The sequence below is a fragment of the Clavelina lepadiformis genome, chromosome 8 (genome assembly GCF_947623445.1).
Source record: "Clavelina lepadiformis chromosome 8, kaClaLepa1.1, whole genome shotgun sequence".
Lineage (NCBI taxonomy): Eukaryota > Metazoa > Chordata > Ascidiacea > Aplousobranchia > Clavelinidae > Clavelina > Clavelina lepadiformis.
The window spans coordinates 14,820,747-14,842,694 of NC_135247.1; the positions used below are offsets into that span (position 1 = coordinate 14,820,747).

At 35.9% G+C, this 21,948-nt stretch overlaps 2 protein-coding genes and 1 non-coding gene across 6 annotated transcripts; 2 read left to right on the plus strand and 1 right to left on the minus strand.

The window, feature by feature from the left end:
* Positions 1–433: 433 nt before the first annotated feature.
* LOC143469363 (integrin alpha-D-like) lies at positions 434–7,102 on the plus strand. 3 transcript variants are annotated; one of them, XM_076967035.1, is made up of 11 exons: positions 434–992; positions 2,779–3,031; positions 3,172–3,289; positions 3,490–3,670; positions 5,047–5,119; positions 5,251–5,393; positions 5,523–5,628; positions 5,850–5,952; positions 6,039–6,109; positions 6,220–6,763; positions 6,914–7,102. In XM_076967035.1, the coding sequence occupies exons 1-10, from the start codon at positions 778–780 to the stop codon at positions 6,223–6,225; spliced, it is 1,269 nt and encodes a 422-aa protein (XP_076823150.1). In that variant the 5' UTR covers positions 434–777; the 3' UTR covers positions 6,226–6,763; positions 6,914–7,102. The 3 variants fall into 3 exon arrangements, with proteins under 3 accessions (XP_076823150.1, XP_076823149.1, XP_076823148.1); XM_076967034.1 differs by having other exon boundaries at positions 436–992; positions 6,039–6,528; positions 6,607–6,763; XM_076967033.1 differs by having other exon boundaries at positions 436–992; positions 6,039–6,763.
* On the plus strand, positions 2,143–2,224 carry Trnal-uag (transfer RNA leucine (anticodon UAG)). Its single transcript has one exon. It is a non-coding gene; the product is annotated as a tRNA-Leu (tRNA).
* On the minus strand, positions 6,964–19,865 carry LOC143469362 (bromodomain-containing protein 3-like). Of its 2 annotated transcripts, none has more exons than XM_076967032.1 (22): positions 19,704–19,865; positions 19,442–19,624; positions 19,112–19,249; positions 18,762–18,938; positions 18,483–18,665; positions 18,168–18,365; positions 17,779–17,877; positions 17,268–17,386; positions 17,054–17,182; positions 16,450–16,687; positions 16,264–16,374; positions 15,988–16,151; positions 15,736–15,910; positions 15,505–15,640; positions 15,284–15,400; positions 14,532–14,651; positions 10,126–10,199; positions 9,828–9,911; positions 9,476–9,688; positions 9,231–9,383; positions 8,721–8,998; positions 6,964–8,394 (listed from the first exon to the last, which is right to left on the minus strand). In XM_076967032.1, the coding sequence occupies exons 1-22, from the start codon at positions 19,704–19,706 to the stop codon at positions 8,190–8,192; spliced, it is 3,297 nt and encodes a 1,098-aa protein (XP_076823147.1). In that variant the 5' UTR covers positions 19,707–19,865; the 3' UTR covers positions 6,964–8,189. The 2 variants fall into 2 exon arrangements, with proteins under 2 accessions (XP_076823147.1, XP_076823146.1); XM_076967031.1 differs by having other exon boundaries at positions 18,075–18,365.
* Positions 19,866–21,948: the final 2,083 nt, after the last annotated feature.

A 21,948-nucleotide genomic window follows, 5' to 3' on the forward strand; every position in this document is an offset into this window, starting at 1 on the left:
AATTGGTAAAACGAACACTCTCTAAAAAATAATTTGAACAATAACTGTTTCATATCAATGAGTATTTGCGTAAAACCTCGCTAACAAAAGCTGGTGGAAAAGGCTGTTGGATAACTTCGTTACCAACATCATTAAAATTTAATTTAATTGTTCAATTTGGAAAGAAAATAGAAGGTGTTTATTGTTTATTGATGAGATAGCCTGACAATTATGAGACATCAGACGTTTGTGTACGACTGAACGTGATATGAAAAGTTCTTTGATATCATTCAAATAATTCTGATTCATATTGTAATAACATTTATATGAGGAAAAGGATTTGCTTTAGCTTGTAACTGGTAATAGGCTATATACCGGCTTGAAAGCGAATTATAAATCTCGATCGCATGGTGCAGAAATTGTTTATTATAAAAGCTTGATAAACTCTATGTTCGCTTATGAGGTGACGATATAATTGGCTCGTGTATGCAGTATAGGAGATCAGCCGATATATTGTAAGTTGAAAGCAAATCACGTGAAAAACAATTATGACGGCTAAATAGAATAGCGGATAGATTAGTAATGTTTGATTTTTAAAATTGAGGAATATTTCAGTTGCATAAACTTTGTTAAAATCATCATTAATTATGCGTAATTTGGTAACCATGTCGATTTGACAGCTTTGATTACTTTTTCCCAAATACCTAATATTCTACATTAGGTTAATTGCTAAACTTTAATAATATTTATTCATTTTTTTGCAATTAATGGAAACTAGGCTATACTTAGCTTCTAGTTATGGCAAAGCTCATCAACCGAAAGAGATTTTTTTATCTTATTTGCCTTTTGCTTTCGATAATCACTCTAATCTGTGACAACATAACATATGGCTTCAACATTGAGCCATTACCATCAACTTCTATCAACAATCCAAACAACTACAGCGTATGGAACAGTTCTAATTATTTTGGATACAGCCTTGCATTACGTCGCTCTGTTAATGGTATCGTAAGGTATAAAGTTTGAATTTTGTTCAAAAATCTATTTACTATACGAGATATTTTACAAGACTGTATAATTTATCGCCAAATAACATTTTTTGTGTCAAAGTTTTGATTTAATGAAACTATAAAAAACCTATGAACGATATTGAATGAACGAATAAACGATGTTGCTTATTTAGATTGCACATTTATCTTATTCATTACTAAAAGATGCTTATTCCTGTCCAATGGTAGCGGTGAAAATAGTTCCAAATCGGACAATATAAAAAGATAACATTTGTATTACAATACCGAAAGACACATGCTTAAGCTTGTGAAAGTTCTTGATGATAAATTAAAGTTAACCTTAAGAGTGCTAGGCCTATATATCATGCTTTATTTTTGTCTTGTTAATATTTACAACAACTAAAGCAGTTACAGATAATTATATAAAAAAAACATTTATTTTACATGAAACGCTGACAATATAGGTCTGCAGAGCAAAGTAAGTAAGTTAAATCTCCTTTCTTACATTGGCATAAGATCACACGCCACTTAGATACAAAAGTTGTGGAAAAAAATGCGTTTTGACAAATTTAAGAATACAACAAATCGGGCATTAAAGGACCATGTTTTAAACCGCAATGGATATGCAAATATTAAAAATCTTGTAGAAAACGTTAAAATAGGCTTTGTTACAAACTTGCAAAACCGATTGCAAAAGAAAAGGCAAAAAGCACTGCTTATTAAACAATTAAATCCATCCCTAAAAAAAAAAAAACGTTTGAAAATGGCAATATGAAATTCAGATAAACTTCGTGGACGTGAGTTCATGTTTTATGTAAGTTTATTTCAGAAAATACCATGAAACAAAGCATTAATGAACAACTAAATTGGATTTAGTGGTCCTGCTAATTGTTATCAGCAAATTATTACTACAGTCGCCTATTATTATTTATTACTTTCATGCACGTTTTAAGCTCTTTCGGTATTGTTACTTTTTCCGTGCATTGGCGCATGCTAATAACAACTGGCATTGATTTTGTAGTTCTCACCGCGCTGATAACCAAAAATGAAATGGTTGATTAATTAATTGAACTTCATTTATGACAAGACGTTGTAACCAAGCCAGACGCGTGTATTTTGTGTAATATGTAATGTTAAGCATGCAGCGTGCAGAGGTAGCGTGGCCGAGTGGTCTAAGGCGCTGGTTTTAGGCACCAGTCATTTCGATGGCGTGGGTTCGAATCCCACCGCTGCCACTTTTTCAGGTTGTTTTTATTTGCCGAGGAAATTAGTAAGGTTAAACCAACGCAAAGAACTATGATACTTCACAAATCTTACGATAAATGAAACAAATTAACTATTGCAAAAGATTGGGATATCACAAGAAAAAATACACGAAATATCTAAGTTGAATTTTGTTTTTAACGAAAACGGCTAGAACTGACAGCTGACAGAAAACAGCTAGATTCTAGAACTATATGTACACTTTATGGTCTACTCTACACCGGGCATCACCAATCTTTTTTTCACAAAGAGCCACATAAACATGCGAACTGACGATCACGGGCCGGTTAACCACTTTCGCTTGGTTTCATAGGCCACAACACAATAAGTTGATTTGTGGCAGTGAGGCAGCCCTTATGGGTCTGAAAAACTAATCTCGCAGGCTGTAGTTGGTGACGCCCTGGTCTTAACTAGGATGTACAGTTGGATGTAGGTTGAGTGATGCGTCGCCATAGTAAGTTAAGTTATGTATGGCCGAGAAATAGTCTATCTTCGTAAATTCCTGAATTTTTATATCTTGTTTCAGAGCTGTAATCGGTTCCCCAAAAGAACGGCAACCAATAACCGGTTATCAGGGATTTGCACCAACAATCAAACCTCAAGCGACAGAAAGAAGCGGTCCCGGCGCTATCTATAACTGTCCATTTTCCTTCCCATCTGTATCACCGTCCTGCACCCGGACAAGCCCTCTAAAACTCACAAACGATTCCAAAATCATTGAAGATCGGGAATCTCTTGGCTTAAGCCTGTCACTGCAATCAGGCACCGATGTTGTGACAGTAAGATTTATGAATAGGCTACCATGCTAAAACACTACTTTTTACTTTTTAATAAAATCTTGTCTCTACAGATGTTTTAGCTTTGCACACTACAGTATGTATATGATGCACACCTTATGGCATTTTGTTGCAATCGACAGGTTTGTGCACCATTGCGCATGCGGGAATGCACGTACAGTTATCTCACTCATGGTACCTGCGGAAATTCGAACAATTTTGGTGAAACTTGGGCGACTAACCCACAAGGAGGAATCTCCAGTAGACTGTTTTTTTAGATGACATAGGCTTAATTATTAAAGTCATATTCGTATAAGCCTGTATTTACTCAATTTTATAGTTGACAATCACATTTCAAGCCTATTAAAAATCCTTTAATGGTAGACTGTACCTAAATACGGCAATAAAAGTGGAATTTAAGCTACCGGTACGTGCTTACAAACTACAGCTTATATCTTCAGCTACAAAGTGTCAAACTTTGGACTTGATCTTTTTGATCGATGGTTCGGGATCTGTTAATGAAAAAGACCAAGGAAACTTTAACCGTGTAAAGGAGTGGGTGAAAACAGTGACTTCTTCGTTCGATATTTCATCAAGTACAGATGTGGGAGTGATCCAATATTCCCATGCATTCCGAAACAGGTGCAATAACAACGAAAACGGCGTTATCGTAGCCCAACTATAGGCTAAGGCTGAAGACAAAATGAAACTTTTATAGGTTACTTTTTTCAAAACATATATGTAGCCACCTGATTCGTCTGCTTTCCGCCTATTGAAATGGGTGGAAATGCGGTAATATTTCCCCATTCGAATGGCAAGAAGTATGCCTTTCTTACCCTAGAGTAAGAAATATGCATTTGGAATGGGGAGATGTTTACTTCGGCTGAAATATGGTTTGTGGGAAACCCCATTGCTGAAAGCAGGTCCATTTTAATGGGCGGAAAAATAAACGAATGGGTTCACAAACCATACTTGTGCCGAAGTAAAATTCTCCCCATTCAAAAGGCATATGTCTTACTCCTAGGGTAAGAAAAGCATACTTTCAACCATTACACTGGGAAAAATTTCCCGAACTCTGGACCATTTTAATGGGCGGAAAGTAGACGAATGGGGTGATGTAGCCTACCCTAAAGTAGGTCACGCAACCCCTTGTAAAGTTGGACGATTAAGTTACTAAGAACAGAAGTGACCTTTGTTGTTTAGAATTAATCTGAAGTTGAATTCCGGTTAAAAGATAAATTTAGTTAGGTTCGGCTTACGCTTAGGTTGCTATGTAGAGTAGGCCTCTGGTTTGACGTTAAAGTTAGGTTAACAAAAAACTTGACAGGGCTATGTAGGCAGTATCATACTTCAAGCATATGATTTTCCTGTGAATTTATGACAGCCAATACCAAAATAAACCCTACCACATACACATAGGCTATTCATTCTCCTTGTGCTTAAAGAGCACCTAGACACCCAAAAATGGCCACCGTTAGAAACCAATCTAACAGTTGGTTTGTTGTCGGGGTGTTTCTCATTTGTAAAGTAGGTTTTGTTACCGTTGTTAAAGAGTTTAAGATAATAATAAGAGAGTGATTTGTAGTGATTTGACTAACGCAAAAGTGTTAAAGTGTATACTTTAAAACAGGGCTTCTCAAACTTTTTTATTCTGCGATCCCATTTTAAAAAGAAATTTCTATGTGACCCCTTGATGGGTAGCCTACAAGTTAATGATATTAAAACAATAAGCGTTTCATCACAAAACTGAAGTGATAATTTTGCCTATGGCGAAATCATACAAATGCACACATTCCACGAAAGCAACTGTATAGTAATAAAAGAACCGCGTAATGGATACAGAAAAGCGAATAATAAAGTAACAAAAAACAAGTCGAATTTGCTTCACGACCCCAAAATTACATTTTGCGACCCCAAACGGGGCCGCGACCCATAGTTTGAGAAGCCCTGCTTTAAAATATACTTTAACTTATAATTTTTGTAATGAATAACCTATAAAGGTCTGCTTAACACTTTAGATCGTTGGATATGCAGCCATACATCACAACGGAAGTTAGCCTTGGAAAATATCACACTTTGACAGCATTTAATGTGAGTTTAAAACTTAATTAATTAATAGCCACTTTATTTAGAAATTTGCTTAATTCCAAATTGAGATCAAGTAATTTGATTCATAGAACTTTTATGCAAACAATGCAACCATAGGCTATGTTTCGAACTAGGAAGCTGTTGACAACATTTCATATCATTCATTTACGACTTTTACGGCCCATGCCATCAATAAGACTGTTCTCGACTTTATGAGCGGAAGTAGATATAGTGACAAATCAAACCAAAAGGTTATGATTCTATTAACAGATGGAAGGTACAATTTAACTTGCTCAAATTTACACTTTCTTTACTTTATTAAATCTTCATGCTTACTTTATTAGGCTATGTATTCTGTAGTTAAATCTTCACTGCTTCATAAAATTTTTTATTTATTTTTTTTCAGGTCCAGTGACAGTCAAGATTTGGCTGCAAGCGCAGCTTATGCACGATCGTTGGGTATTACTATCTTTGCTGTAGGCGTTGCAGACTTTGTCAGAGAAGAATTGGAGGTAGGCTATTACATGAGCCTATTGTTATTTCCTATTGGCAGCTTTTTTGTACAATTACAGATCCGGTTATAACAAATACAGGTTATAAAGATCGGGTTGCGCTTGATATGGTATGATAATCTTTATCCTCGGACCGAGGAAATTTTTTGCACGACTTTAACCAGGCGGTGATTCCTCATCGCTAGAGCCTCTTTATCAATTTAAATCGAAGACTATAACAGATAATCACTGGATCAAACGACCGGATCTTTACACAATCAGACTATGATCAGCTTAATCAAGTGGTGGGTTCTCTTCAGCTATCAATAAGCGGAGTACTTGAAGGTATCCTTACTGCAAAATTAATTACATAAAGTTATAATTCTTTGTATATATGAAAAAGTAATGTCCAGGTACTTATACAATTTAAGGTGGAGCAAAGAAAAACAGTTCGAACCTACTGAGACAATCTGAAACTGGCTTTGCCACCGCTATGTCAGAAGTAAGTGAAAAAGCATTGAGCTGGTTTGTATGGATGTGTTCGTATGAGAGTATGGGATATTCGCTTCACTGCTAGTCTGATAAGCTCATTTTGATGTCAGTAATATTTAGAGTTAGGCCGATCGGAAATGATTTCAGGCGTGTATACACTCCAAAAAAGGCGTTAGATGAGGTTAGGCCTACAATAATATTAGCTAAAGACTTTAAATTCCAACTCGATGTTTTGATTGCTTATTGCGTACGTCAACGGGAAATTATAAGCATCATGACTTACGTGGCGTAATGGATTAAGTGGATACATCCAGGAGTAGAGGTACGTATTAAAAATGTTCCGCTGTTGCTTAATGGATTCCATTTGAGGTCTTGCTACTGTTGGAAATGGTTCAAGACAAACTTCAAGTAGGCATATTCGATTACAAGGTCAGTATCCCTTGTTTAGAAACAGTATAACTTCACTCTGATTTCATCATTCTCATGTCTTTGTCATAAAACGTTTAGATCTAGTCTGATTATTGACCATTCGAAAGAACAAAATCTGAGAAGGGAAGAGTAAGTCGACGTCTGTATTCAGCTGCATCCCTCAAGTCATTCAATCGTTGTACTTCCTGAATTGAGCTCCGAGATAGAGAAATCACGCCTAATTCAGCGCATAAAGGTAGCCACTTATATCATACAGCGGATCTAAAATTGAACTCTGCTGAGTGCTGGCCACCATGACGGAAAGCATTCATGGTTAGCTTCTGCCTCGTATGAAGCAAAATGGTGTCACTTATGTAAGCCTTCATAACCAACTTTTCTGTTGCAGCAAAATCTACCTCAAACAACACCGTGATCTCTCAGAAAAACGAGCAATGGTCAAGGAAATGCATTAGTTTATTTTTTCTTATCAATCGCTTTCATGCCTTTCATAATTTTGCCCACGCTTCGTTTTTCGCCGTGTTATTTGCAATTTAAAGTGAAGCAGCTTGCAAATTAAATCTGCTGACAATGACAATCACGTTTATAAGGTCGCTTGCGTTTCCGAAAAAAGATATTCAAAACGTATCGGTTGTAAAATGAAATGTCTTAACTAAAACGTATAGGTTGGCAACGAACGTTTAGAAATAAAACGGAAAACGCTTCGGTGGAAAAAAGGAAAAACAAAAACTTTGCAAGCAACTGCAAATATGTGGAATAAATAGTGCGCATGCGCCTAAGTGAATGACGTAGGCAAAATTAAAAAATAGAGCGAAATTTGAGATGTGGTAACGGTAGCACATAACAGCGCGGTCGGTAAAAAATTGGTTTTCTTGAAGACCGGCCAAAATTTGGACGACTTCCATTTCGAACACTTTTAAGTCAAACTGATTAAGCCCGAAAACGACAAACCGATGTAAGAAAATTTTCAAGAAAATAAATGGCAGTAGTAGAGAACGACAGTCACACCGCAAACAAACACGAAACAACAAGTTTGCTTTCCTTCGAAGCTGGTGACTTCTGGTTTGCAATTGCCATTACATCGTTTACTTTACAGAAATAATCTTATGAGTTTCAATGCGGATATTGCACAGTCACCATCACATTGCCAAGTACCGTATTTAGTCCATGTATATCCCAATGTTAGCAACAATGGTGATTGATTTACCACAAAATGTTGGAATTACAGCAAGCTGAGAAATTTGAAAGCAACAAATGCACGCGGTGGCAAATATTCACAGTAGTATTAGTAATTGAGAGACTGATAAACATTTTCTATAATTTTTTGCATACGTTTACACGTTTAATTGACAACTTGGGCCTTAGTTTACACGTAGACCTGTTAAAATCGTCCCTTGTAATTGCAGTTTCTCATTCAGCCATACTGAGCTTGGTTTCGTCAACAAACAATCTGGAGTATCTTTGTAGGTTATACATATACAAGCACATTTTTTGACAAAAATGGTAGGAATTTTTCCCCTTCACGGTGAACGATAATGAACCAAACAACTGCAACATGAATTACACATTCCTGTACAGTGTTTAATTGGAAATAAAAGAGGCTCATACTCACTTGGGGGAAGAGGCAACATAAATAACACGAGTTCAGAAATATTTTTCTCATCCTAGAGCAGATTTTCTTCGAACTTTTTCATGATATCTGACTGTTGATTCATGTCTATTTGCCCGGCCATTTGTTTTCGTCGAAGTCTTTGTTGTTCCCTCATCTTCGCAATTTGATTTTGACGTGACGCTTCAGATGCTGCAGGAGATGGAGAAGGCACGACTGGAGGTTGGCTGCGAGTGTTTTCCACTGTTTCTTCCCTTTCCCTATTCAAGCAGACATGATGTTTATAAAGAAAAACTAATGATATCAACACGAGCTGTATATTATACGGTTTGTGACATAAAAAGACTGAATCGAGAATGAAAAGTTGTTTAGGTAAAAGGTTAACTAACACAGCTGAAAGTCACAAAAGGTCACTAATTTCTTGTATGATACTTAAAAACACAGGAACACTTGGTTTCAGTAACTTTCTTAAGGTATCAAAGTCTGCTATTGCACATGAATGAGAAGTTATAGCGAAAAAGGTGCGCAAACAACGTCACTCTATTGTGCTTTAATATACCAAACAATACAAGAACTTGTCAAATACCTCTCTTTTTCCCTGTCCATCCTTGTCCTTTCCTTCTCTTTCTCTATCCTCCGCTGCTCCTCCTGATGCTTTAAGAGATCCATCATGTGCTTCCTCTCTTCTGCTTGCTTCCGGAAAGTTTCGAAGCTTCCAGCAGCATTTGTCGGACGAGGTAATTGTGCAACAGCTTGCTGGCCAAGTCCAGTCGATGCTTGTTGATTGCTGGAAGTGTTAGGCTTGGCACCCCATGACTGTGCAAGACTGCTCCATGAACTTCGATTCTTCATTTTTATTCCCTCCTGGTACAGTATCGAATTATACATTACAAGTAGAAATGGTTTGAAATGAAACTGAGGCAGCTACAAACTATACGGAAGGCATACCAGGCAAGTATGTGGTAAATTGTTTCTTTCATTCATGTTCAATGGTTGCACCACACCATGAAACGAAACAAACAAGTCAAGAAAATTACCAATAAATATAGAAAAAAGCATCTGAGTTGTAGAGAGCAGAAAAGAATAAAAATCAAACCTTCTTCAAGGCACTTTGAGAGTCTGATGTAGAGAGGTGAGGTTTGGCGATCTGTGGTTCCGGAACCACATTAGAGGAGGTTGGCAGATTTGAAGCCATTCCACTTGAAATCATATTGTTGCTGTTAACGTTTTGAGAAGCTTGAGGAATCACCTTTATTAAAAGATCAACAGCCACAAATTCACAACCAAAGTTGTAGCTGTGTATCGATCAACACACCAATAGGCCTCTATTAAATAACTTACTTCAGTCTGGGCTGAAGGATTCCCTGGTGGTGGCTCGTGATGAACAGTTGAACTCATATTCAGTTGTTTTTGAACAAGAGGCATCCCCTGTCCACCTGATGGTAGCACCGATTGGGGAATCATTGGCTTGTTGGAATCCACTGGAGGACGAGATGAAATTGCCACCTCATGCTGCTGAGGATTGGGGGGTTTTATTGAAGGGATGGAAGCAATCTACGTGATTGAGAAGGACTTTCATAAAAAAAAAGTTACGTTATCAAGAGGGTTATGTTATTATTATACAAAATAAAAGTAAAAATTAATGCAAAAAAATTAAAATAAAGTTGAAAATATTGTTCCATGCTTTATGTACTTGTTTTTGTACAGGTAGATTGTATTCTGGTGCAGGCACAGTAGGTTTGGTGCCTAAAGGGAGGTTACGTTGTGCAGTTGTCATCTGTAATATAAGACCAAATAATATTAGTAAGTCAACAAAAAAGTCAAAAGATTAAAATCTATTTCATTACCACCTGACTTAGTAAAAAGCCAAACATTCTAGAAAAAGCTATACAAAACCCAGATTACCCAACCATGTAAAATTACAGTCAAGATAATTATGTTACATTACTGCAATAATAAAATTCTTTGGAAAGAAATGGAATTGTACTTACAGACACTGTAGCTGGTGGTGCTGCAGGTGTTGATGGAATTTTGGAAGAAGCAGGTTTAGTTGGTTTTTCTGTTTCTGATAAATAAATATTCTAACTGAAAAATCGCCCATCTTAAACATACAATCGCAACATATGTTTACAAACTACATGTTCTTCAATTTTTTTTCCTAAAATTGCTGCCGTTGTTTATCTACATGCTGATGTTATGCTATAACAATATATCGCAAATTTGTATTCTCAGCTCATTAACTTTGGTCACATTGATTCTGCAATCTGCTTAGACTTACGATGCCTTTTTGGTATCAAGAAGATACTGGAATTAAAATCTGTTTTTTAGGATTTGTGAGTAAATAAAAAAAATCAAAGTGCAATACATAGAACTTTGTTGATTTATTACAAATATCATTTGCAGATATGACACTGACATTCCACATTTCTACAGGAATCGAATATGATATGTAGAACATTTAGTTTGATTACCATACCAAAGACTGGAAAAACTTATCTCACTTATAGCTGTTAGCGATGGTAACAGTGAAAGTGTGTTAATTAGAAACTAAAAAGAAATTAGTTCCTTAAAATAATTTGCTTAAATTAGTTCACATCATTGAAAAGTTTTAGTTATTTGAATTTAGTTAAAATTGCAATAAATGTCAGGAAAAACAAATTTAGTGACCTGACATTTAGTTTGTACCACTACAATTGAAACAACTAAACCCTATTTTTGTATGCACAAAAGTATTGCTGTATACACTTCGTTAAGATTAGATAAGATAAGTGATTTTTCAAGGTAATTTTGAGATAATGAGCATTGTTCATTCCCTGGGTTTCACAAAATGCTTAGTATCGTATTAATTAAAATTTTGAACTTAACAATTTAGAGTTTGTTAACATGTATTTTAATAAGCACTTTGCCAAGACTACTTAAATTACTTTGACTCGTTTGAAATCATGAGTTGAACTAGATATGTCAAACAACAGCCCAATTAGAAACCTAATTTTTTGTGGTCCAGCTAGTAAATTTTAATGTTTTATTTGTTGCCAGCATTTGCATATTAGTTTAGCCAGAAAGATTCGTATTTCTAGTTTTTTTGTTGAATTTGCATTGTAGTTTACAATTACGTTTTGGCGAACCTTGACAGTAAAAATTGATTTATTGCCCTTGATGAGAATACTGCTGTAAGGTGACGACTGATGGAATCCGGCTTCACATAGAATCAACGAAGTTTTCACACTTAATGATGTGAAGTTTTTTTTTACCTTACGTCCATAATAAAAGACAAGGTAATCTGCCTTTAACTTGGTTCATAAGTTTGCATGTTCTCAGGCAGCAGAGGGTGCCGTAGTCAATACACAGTTTAAACTTATAATAAGGTGTCATGCGCTATGTTATAGAGGTAAACGCAGAGCTGAACTGTTCTCTTGACTGCCATGCTAAAATAAATCACTAACGTCAACGAAATATCATTGACAAAAGCACGCAATATCGAATTGCAGCATAAAGCAAAAATTAGGTTGATGTCAAAGAGTATGATCGAATCCAAAATGGAGTAAGAGTTGCTATCCTATACCCTTTGCATAATATGAGCCCATTAAAAGTATAAGTACAGTCAGACCTCGTTTATCCGATCCGGAATCCCCGATAAGAAACTGCAAAGAACAGATTTATTCCCATGCATTTTACCCCTTTAATCTGGAAACCTAATTATCTGACTCAAACATTGCAAATTTGAAGTGGATATGCCAACTCAACAGGAAAAACACCCACCGACCCATATTATGACAAATTTTACACATTTTTATGTCAATTTTTCATACTTGTCACATATCGATGTTTGTATTAGGCACCCACATTGATCAATTTTCTAACTTCTTTCACTTGAATTATATGATACATTTTAGATGCAGTTGGATATTCAATATAGTTCTTCTTTCGTGTCTTAATCTAGTGTAGTGCTAAACGCATGCTATTTTACATAGATCAATTTTACTGTGATATTCTTCCCATTTTGATTATCTGAATAGCTTGTTAAACTGAAATTTTTCGACGAAACAAAGTAGTCCAGATTAATGAAGTCTGACTGCATCATAACTCTGCCTGAATGTTCATGATTATAAAATTGTTTTTTTTCGTCCATTCCTCTTTGAAACACCCAGATTTAGTAAAGTTAACATTATTACTGTATTTTGGTATTTCCCATAAAAAGCATACATTTAAGAAGCTCCTTGGTATAAGCTTAATTATATATGGCATTTTCATTACTCTTTTACAATAGTGACACTTTAATATGCTTTCACATCTTGACTTCTTAACAATTTCTGGTCTACAACACTTTTCCGTGAAGCACTGGACATTATTATGGACACAAATAATGAACATTTCGTCATCGACACTATCCAAAAATTGTAAGAACCATTCCGAAACCCAAATGCATATGATTCTTATGAAATGCAACACAAAAAATCCCAAATAACAGGATTCCTTTGTTATAATTACCCCCATAATAAACCCCTGGTACTTTGTTAGTTAGCAGCTTGGGATTTTGCAGATTTATTATGTTGTTATGAGATTTTAAATTTTCAGGATTTAATATCGTTACAATACAGTCGAGATTGAATTTTATCAGGATTATGTAGTATGTTCTTTGAATAAGGGAGGCAGGACCTGTAAATTTTACTGTCCGGGATGACATGTTTTACTCAAACAAGCAACGCTTACCTTATTCCATTTAGAAAAACACTCCTGACAATTGGCACCTATAATAACTAGCCACAAGCACCCAGCAAACAAATTCCGACATTGCCGTACCATATTATCTCCAATTGATTTGTAATGCTTCTACCCACTGCAAATACATCTGCAGCTGTAAAAAACTTTCCTGTATTTTGACTCAACTTGTCTACAGACAATCAGAAAGTATGGCAACTTCAGACTTTTCAGAAAAAGCATGATAGCAGCATATTGCATTACACTGTAGGTGTAGAATATTGGCTTCTTGCAAGGTCTACCAATTATTGTTTCACTGAAGGTCAAACTAGCCTAGAGATTTCTCAATAGCTCATGCTTAAGTACAATACCACTTAGCTGCTTAATTGCTAAATACCACCTTAGTCTACATATGCATCCAAAGGCTCTTTAGCACACACAATTTTAAGATTAACGAAACAATGTATTCTAAGCATTTGCAAAACAATTGATGCACATTGTGACAAAACAGAAGGATTTCATGAACAAATAAAAAAGAAAAGTTATACACAGAAAGATTTTGCTTCCAATACAAAACGACATAAAACTTAGGCTATGTATAAAAACAAGATATTGGTTATGTAAACAAGGATAGCTGGTATTATTACTAACAGCTGTCATTAAATGTGAGACTTTAGCAACTAAAAATGTAACAAAACACATTTATAAAATGCATTAGAAATTTGAGTAACTGCAGGTTTCAAGTGTAAATCATTACAGTAAATGCATTCTAGTTGGTGAAGAGGTAACAAAATATTAGACAGTGGACCGAATAAATTAAAACTTGACCAAGTTGGTATCAGTCACTGTTAGCAGCTGTATGTTAGTGTAAAGCTTGTTGGAGACTCTGGGCACACTACTTGGCAATTGATACAGATGCACAAGTCCTTTTTTGTGAAAATTTCTTCTGCAAGACATTCCTGCGTGAACGTTTGCTTATCCAAACAGAACAGAGCTATAATGACAGTTACATTAAGAAACAGCTCCTGATGGTAGTTTTGTTAGATAAAGTTAAGTTTTAATAAAATTACAGCTGCACGTGGATACACATAATGTTAATCAACATTGCCGCCAGGAAAATTTTTGCAGTATGACAAGTAGCTCATCATAACAAGTAAACAAATTCAGGAAGTTATACTTCACATAAACAAAATGTTCATTACACTGTATAACTTTACTACTCAAAGCAAAAAGAATTATTTACTTTGAAGTATGCATGTAAAATATACAATGTCACAATGTGCAGAAATGAGAACAAATTTGCATAAGTATGTAAACTGTATCAAAGTGCCAACAGAGTGTGCCAAAGAGCCCCTTGTAAGCTACATGCCTTTTGCTGTCTACCTCACTACACTAACTGTCCTTCTTTTAGGTAACATAGTACAGTACAAGGTAACAGAAATATGCTACACTCCGACTACTAGTACAGTAGTACGTTGCGAAATATAGATAGCAATAACCAGATGCCTTACTCACATATACCACAATTTAGAATCAGCGTTAGTGTAGCATACAATCACTAAACATTCGACGGTGCCAAGCCCCATATACCCACACATGAGTGGTCAACGACCCAACATGGTGACATTCCCCACATTTAAATCAAACCTTTCGCGAGGATTTTAACAACAGTAGCTTGCTTGTCAAGATTTTCAGCTACCTGACTCCGAATCAGAAGTATCGGAAGAACTTGTTGATGAGGAGTCGTCAGAATCCGAGGAACTACTAGAACTTGCTGACAAACGGCTTCCTCCACCAGTCGTGACCGCATTTGACTTGCCTATAAATAGAATATAATTGTAAGACATCACTCCTATTTCTTGAATATTGTGGCTGTTGCTAAAAATACTAAACAAGGCAACACCAATTTATGCCAAACTGAAGAATGGTGTTATTTATTTTTGGCACAGAGTGTATGAAAAAATAATTGAAGGTGCCATTAAAGGACGAAAGATATATTTCTCAGAAAACAAAAACTGTATGGTAGATTTGAAAAACATTGCTGAATTTTATTCAAATATACCGTGATGTGGATCACTAGATTCACTGTTAACTGTAGGGAAATCCTGCATTTCACAATATTATTGCATTTAATCATACAAAATTACAGGTTTAGATTTGTATTCCGTTGCTATAACAGAACTTTTTAACGTCAGGTCAAACACCGTGTTTGTGAAATTTTGTGGGAAAATCAATGTGTGAGGTCAAAACTCTGGACTATAAAGCAAAACCACAACATAAATTTGCTGTAGGCGTCTGGTCATAGTAAAAACAACATAACAACTCAGTTTTGATGAGAGCGTATCAGAAGGTGTGGTTCTTTTGAAAGAAGTACAGTTCTTCAGAACTGAATTGGTGAAAACCTTTAAACTTTTCAAACAATAAACATAGCTTCATAGATAGCAAACTTACTTTTCTTTGCTTTCTTTGGCATGCCAAGTTTATCACTGACGTCTTCTAGCCGCTTCTCAAGCTCTTCCTTTTTCTTCTGGGTCATTTGTTCCTTGTTTGCAGGTTGCTGCTTCTTGGCTAGAATATAATGAAAAAAATGATTTTAAAAACAGACAGAAATATCTAATATCATGTATTAACTGATATTTTTCAGTGTAGTTTACTTAAAAGGAGATACTTACTATATGGTTTACGTGGTTTCTTTCTTAGACATGTCATAACATATTTTTCAAGTTCACGTAATGTTGATGGTTTCAATGTTTCAAAATCAATTTCTATTTCATCTGGGTTGGAGTCTTTTAGTGATGGCTCCCGAGACTGGTTATACATGAATTGAATTTAGAAAGTCATGCAACGCACTTGAAAAAATTTACAGCAGTATGTCAATTTGAACAATGATCATAATGTAACACCTGAATGATATGCACCACTCTGCCAAGTTTATCACCAGGAAGTTTGTTAATATCCAATGAGAGTTGGCGCTTTTCGTCATATGTCATGGGCTTCGCATCTTCATTTTCAGAAGCATCACTTTCATATTGATAGACATCACCCTGGGCCGCTGAACTTCCTTTTTTTGCAGGTTTGCTGAAAACAAATATGTGAGTAAACGTTTGGAAAGTATATGTAAAATAATTAAAATTTCAAAATAAAAATTTACAAACCCCCTTTTCCCTTTCTTTATTGCTTCTTGAGCTTTAGGTGTAGGTTTACTTGATGACACAGAAGCAGACGTTGTTGTTGACATTGAGGCAGCCACAGTGCTTGAAGCCATGTTCTTTTCACTTTTAATGGATTTACTCTTCTTTTTGGGTTTTTCCAAAGTTTCCTAAATTGCAAAAAGAAAGCTTTGTTTGAAGACATGCTTTGAAACAAATGACTTGAGTTGGCATGTAGCAACCTGATCATTTACTAGTAGTTAAACATTAGTAGTTCGTTACCTGTCTGTGTTTCTTAGATTTATCCTTCTTCTTTTTCTTCTTCTGGTTACCGTCTAATAATGTCTGTTGCTGTTCAGTTAGCTGAGACAGTTGTGAATGAACAAGTCGGAGCTGTAATGCATAGAGAAAAAACATTTTATTTCACTAGCTTCAATAAAATCTTGTAATCTGCAACGATTTATTTACTTGTTCCTGTAATACTGCAAGCTTTTTTGTTTTTTCATCATCGTCACTTTCAGAAGATGAAGAAGAGCTGGAATCAGATGATGAGTCAGGTTCAGCTGGAGATGGGTGCCGATGTTTTTTCCTGCGTTTATCTTTCTTAGATTTTTCTGAGATAACAGGTGCAGGTTTGCTAACTGGTACGTGGTGAGGTGTAGGAGAATGAGAAGCAACTTTAGGTTCATCTGGCATTTTTGCAAACCTATTAAGATATCACATATGTTGAAGCAATCAAGCAAGTGCTGGTCTATTTTGCATGAATTGAAAAACTTTAGGCATTGTTTCCCAACCGGGATGCCAAGGCACAGAAGGATGCAATGACGTTTCGGGAATGACAAGGGATGACAAGCACACTCTTCATTACAAGCAATTGTGTTAAGTTTTAAAAGCGCCAATGTAGACCCTTTTCACGTAACAAATAACCAGCTTGTTCATAAGCAATGCAAAATTTATATGCAATTTAGAGTACTAAGAATTTTTTTACTGGAAAGGGATGCCATGGACCAAGTATAGAAACCACTGGGCTAAGGCCTTTCATCAGTCATTCAAAATGTGCTAGGATGCTTACTTAGTTTCAAACACTTCGGAAAGTTTCTTTGCCATCGCAACAACATCATGGTCAGGCGGGTTGTACTTTAAACAATTGGTAACTATTAGCCTTATGTCATATGCAAACTCATCTGGCGAGAGGTATTCCCTGCAATGACAAGTATGGTGCAATTAATATACAGTAATTAGACCTAATCTTTAACTCATGCCGATACATTTAAAATGGTACAAACCTAGCATCCATTTTCTTTCTCATGGTGCCAAGGTCCATAGGCTGCTTGATCATATCGTAGTAATCATGCAAACCGAGAAGTTCTGCATCCACTTGCTTGTAGAATGGCCAAGAAAAACTCTGTGATAAAAGTTAACAACCCTGTTACAAATTATAAATATTCTTAAACTACACAGTTGTCCAGGTGATCATACCCACTATTGTGAACTTATTTTCAATGTGTCACTATTGCATGTTTTCTTGATGATTTTCCTAAACGTTTGGTTTAAGAATGCATGCTGACACATAACTGAAATAGTGTTATAACTCGTAATATCAAAAAGTGCTGTCTGTTAAAGTATGAGATTGTAACATTTGTTACTCTCACTTTTAGTAGTGTTAATTATTCATTAAAGAGCAAAAACCATCACCATAGCCCTTTGCTAACCTACATAAAATTTTTATTATAACCTATGTCTACAATGTCCAGCTCAAACTTACGTCATGCAACATTTGTGGTTTTTTAAACTTACCGCGTGTTTCTTTGAGAAAAAATCCTTTAAAATGTTATTGCAATACTTCATTTGTTCAGTCAATTTGGTCATCTTTGGTCTTTTAGTGTGTGCTTCCAGCTGTTAATTAGACACAATGTTAGTAATACACAACAACCCTCCAGTCTTCACATTAACAATAATGCAGTAAAACATGCACTTGTTTGTTCCTTGTCAATAAAACACACATACTGAAAAATGCCATCACTTTTGCTCTCTTACACCACCTTCTGCTTAAATACTGCTTATTATAGCAAATTTAAACAGTGGCCACTTACGCCCTCTTCAGAGTCGAGGTCGCGCGAGCGTGGTGGACGTATAGTTCTTCCAGAACTTTCTCGACGTCCTAAAGATTGAACACGGCCAGGTACCCGGGTTGTTGTTTCGGTTGGATCTATCACATCATCCATTCCAATTGAAGAGTCTTCGTTGTGTGAGGTTTCATGTTCAGGGGAAGCGGCAGTGGGTATTTTCCCTGCAACTGTTGTGATAACTGGAGTTGTAGTGTCTGCTTTTCGTTTCACTCCCTTCTTCGCTCTGGAAGGCAAGGTAGGAGCAGCAGGGGCACTCTGCATGAGATGGAAGCGCTTATAATTATGACCTACACTTTTTTCAAAACTTATTTACTTCTTAAGTTATGCGATGTGATGTTTCATAGTGCGTTACATTACAATGTAAGTACAAACCTGCATATGAGAATTGTTAATTTGTGCCACTGGATCAGACGTAACACCAGAAGAAGGGAGGCTCTTTTGGCCATTGGAGTGAGGAAGTATTGTTGTTTGCTGTTCTGTTTTGTAAGCAGGATGTGGCATTGGCACAACATCATTGCTCGAGGTAACACTATGAGCTGTTTGTGACTGGGTCGGCTGTTGAAGGCATTAGTTTTTGAGTTAGTTTATAAGCTTGATAACACATGTAAACACATTACACTGCCTACAGTTGCAACACTTGCAGGTTATAACCTGAGCATCCATTGTCTGTTTTCTAGTCATAGTTGCTCCACCCACTCTTTTAGAGCCTTTCTTTCCTTTTGCCTTTGACGGGGGTTGTATTTCTATTTCGTCGCTGGGCATGTCTCTAATCTTTTGCAAGAAATTTTTTTCCAGAGTCTGTGCCATCAAAACCACATCATCTGTCGGCTAACATGGAAACATAGAAGTAAGATCAGTCAATAACAGTTGGGCTTGAAAACAAAACAGAGGGTATACATATATTTTTTTACAATATTCATTAAGGAGTATCAGCATCTCAATATAATAACATCTGCTTTTTTACCTTGGTCCTGATTACAGCAATATTAATGTAGACTTACTTTATTATAGATATAGCAATTAGAAAACATCAGGTTGAAATCTTGCAGACATTCTTTTGCTGAGTAATACTGCAAGGTTTCGAGTTTCTTCTTAATAAGTGCCATATCCATTGGATGCTTGATTATATCAAAATAGTCCTAAACAATTTCCCTGGTAATTACGTTATTTCAAATCAACAGAATAAAAAAGCTTATTTACCAACTCAAAAAGCAAATAACGCTGACATCTGACTGAGTCAAAATAATCATTGCTAGTTAGGTGATTTCAAGACTAGAGTAAAAATAGACAAATGGTTTCTAAGCAATACCCTTTTACATTCTGCTACTCACAGGTAAGCCCAGTTTAACCGGATCAACTGGAGCATGGAATGGCCAAGCAAAGTGATGCTTCCAAAGAGCAGGTAAGACAACCCTTTTAAGATATTGTAGTTGATTGGTCATCCTACCTGATTTTGGTTTTTCTCCTGCACCGGCGCCAGCACCCAATGCATCAATGGGAGAAGTTGTGCCAGACTAGAAATTGCAAAATACAAGTTATCATCAATTTACACAACGGAAAAATATATTATTTTACAACTGTACAGACACTTACCATGGTGACAGATGCAGCAGGGAAAATCACACAACACTTTTGCCAACACGGCCAAGACTACAAAAGTGAAGAATAGTAAATGCAGCCAGTTTCTTTTACCACAGTTTTATGAGAAAAGTCTTAGCAATATTGATAGAAATGGCCTGTGAAATAAGATTGAAGGTAGTTTCTTATATAGAAATAGCTCACTATTCCTCTTTTTGAAGAAAAGTCACATAAACATTGTATTTATTGGCCATTCAATTGTGAAAAATTTGAATTTTGGCATACAATCATCTGCAGCAAAACGGCAAAGTTTTCCATGACACCATTTTGTACAAGGTTTATTCTGCGCCAGGGAAAGAGCAGTTTAAAAAGTAAGCCAACTAATTCGAGTGTTGTGATCAAGTCTTGTCTTTCTTTTATTGGCGTACATGAAAATTTTCATGGGGAGGCCACATGACACATTTAATGACAGCACTTTTTACATGTAATGTGTCAATGAAACAGAGAAATTTAACCCTGCAACTCTCCCTGGTGAACAATATTGTGTCTTTAGTGTATGGACAAAACTGTCAAAAGGAAAGCAAGTTTTAACATGTTATTCATCCAACAATATTTCCACTCACATTACGTTAACAACATTGATATTGCATCATTTATTTTCGCCATCTGCTGTAGAAAAAAACAAATCAAGGAGTATACTTACAAGAAATAAATGAGGACAAGCCGCAGACAGTAACTACAATGATGCTATAATAATACAAGGTTAGCACGACCACCAAGCCCATATTTGTGGTATAAGACACAAAAATGCTATGCAAGGGACTAAGGTTTGTTAAAATTAAAAATTATAACCAAATTTCAGACCATAACAGCCTTTATCAACTAAGGAAATGGAATAAAGATATAACAATGCTACGACAGCTTGCTCAATATAATGTCACAAAGTAATGCTCAATTTCTTGCTTGACTAAACGAAAACTAATTTACTGCTGAATTCTAACAAATATGTAAACCTTGTGTCTAAAATTATCTCAAATTTTCTTGTAGCTGCAAAGGTTGTAACCTGGCAAGCAAGTTAATGTTTAGTTGTTCATAAGTAAATTGGGAGACTATCTTTTGATTTTTCAAATGCCTTCTCGGTTATCAATTGTTTGCATCTGCTTAGTTACAATAGGAACTGGCAGTTTGTGAAATGACTGGAGCATGGGGTTAAACTAGCTGGACTAATCCTGCAAGGATTAATGTGACACTTGGTAGGTAACAATAAATAGTGCTCCATAACGAAACTTTAACCAGTTTTCAGGGGGAAAAGAAATTCTTGAAAAACCAAAAGTTTATCACAGGATTTGGCAGAGAAGTTCCATCGCACATACAGAATACCAAGCGGGAAGCCTATGATCTATACTTCAACGGTGACTTCCTACTGTCATAATTGCTTTGTGAAGTGCAGCTTCTGTAAAAGTGCAAATATTCAATGTGCATCTCACAACTGAAATACAAACCACAAAGACTGATAGTGAAATTTAATAACATCGTTGTAAACCCAAGTACACTGCAGATAAATAAAAGCAGAAGATAAAAGCGAATTAGAAGAGGAATCCAGTAAATTGAAACTGGGTGCTACAACTGCATCTACATTTAACCACACAAAATGCAACCACATCTTCAAACTGGAAACAATCGGTACATGCTGGTGCAAGCTAGAGGCTTATATACACATATTAAAGCTGTAGTCGGTGTCCAAAGTAGCATGCATTACATAAATCCAGCAGTTGTTTCATGTGAGATTATGCTAACATTTTACATACTGAAAATAACAGTACGGATTCGGCTGTAACAATATCAAATCTATGCAATGAAATGAGTTAATAATTACATCAGAACAAATAATATGCTTTGTCTTACTAGTCTCACGTTACACCTCTTTTGAACACATATAAATATTACCGGATCGATTTGATACAGACCTACTCCCAAAGTTTCTCTGCGCACTCTACCGCGGAAAAGGTGAAGATGCGGCGTTTTTATACGGTATGCCAGCCTCGCTGCTTCTCATTGGCCAAGATCTATCACGTGACAAAAGAAGGTTTTACGTCATTATTTATTGCGTAAAATCAGAACGTGTTTTAAATCAAAACAAGACAAATGTGAAGTGTTTGGCATATGTAAATCATGTTCTTGAGGTTTTGTGATTTTATCTTTGTAGCTGTCCAGAAAAAGGAGGAAATGTTATTATCAAAAATATTTTGAAATTAAACTT

Coding starts and splice junctions, on each gene's coding strand:
- LOC143469362 (XM_076967031.1), bottom strand. Junction 17,183..17,267: donor AGAAAGAAAATGGATGCTAG/GTTTGTACCATT, acceptor TTGTCATTGCAG/GGAATACCTCTCGCCAGATG. Junction 16,688..17,053: donor TCCGAAGTGTTTGAAACTAA/GTAAGCATCCTA, acceptor ATATCTTAATAG/GTTTGCAAAAATGCCAGATG.
- LOC143469363 (XM_076967033.1), top strand. CDS start 778: ATGGCAAAGCTCATCAACCGAAAGAGATTTTTTTATCTTATTTGCCTT. Junction 993..2,778: donor TCTGTTAATGGTATCGTAAG/GTATAAAGTTTG, acceptor ATCTTGTTTCAG/AGCTGTAATCGGTTCCCCAA. Junction 3,290..3,489: donor CCCACAAGGAGGAATCTCCA/GTAGACTGTTTT, acceptor TTATATCTTCAG/CTACAAAGTGTCAAACTTTG.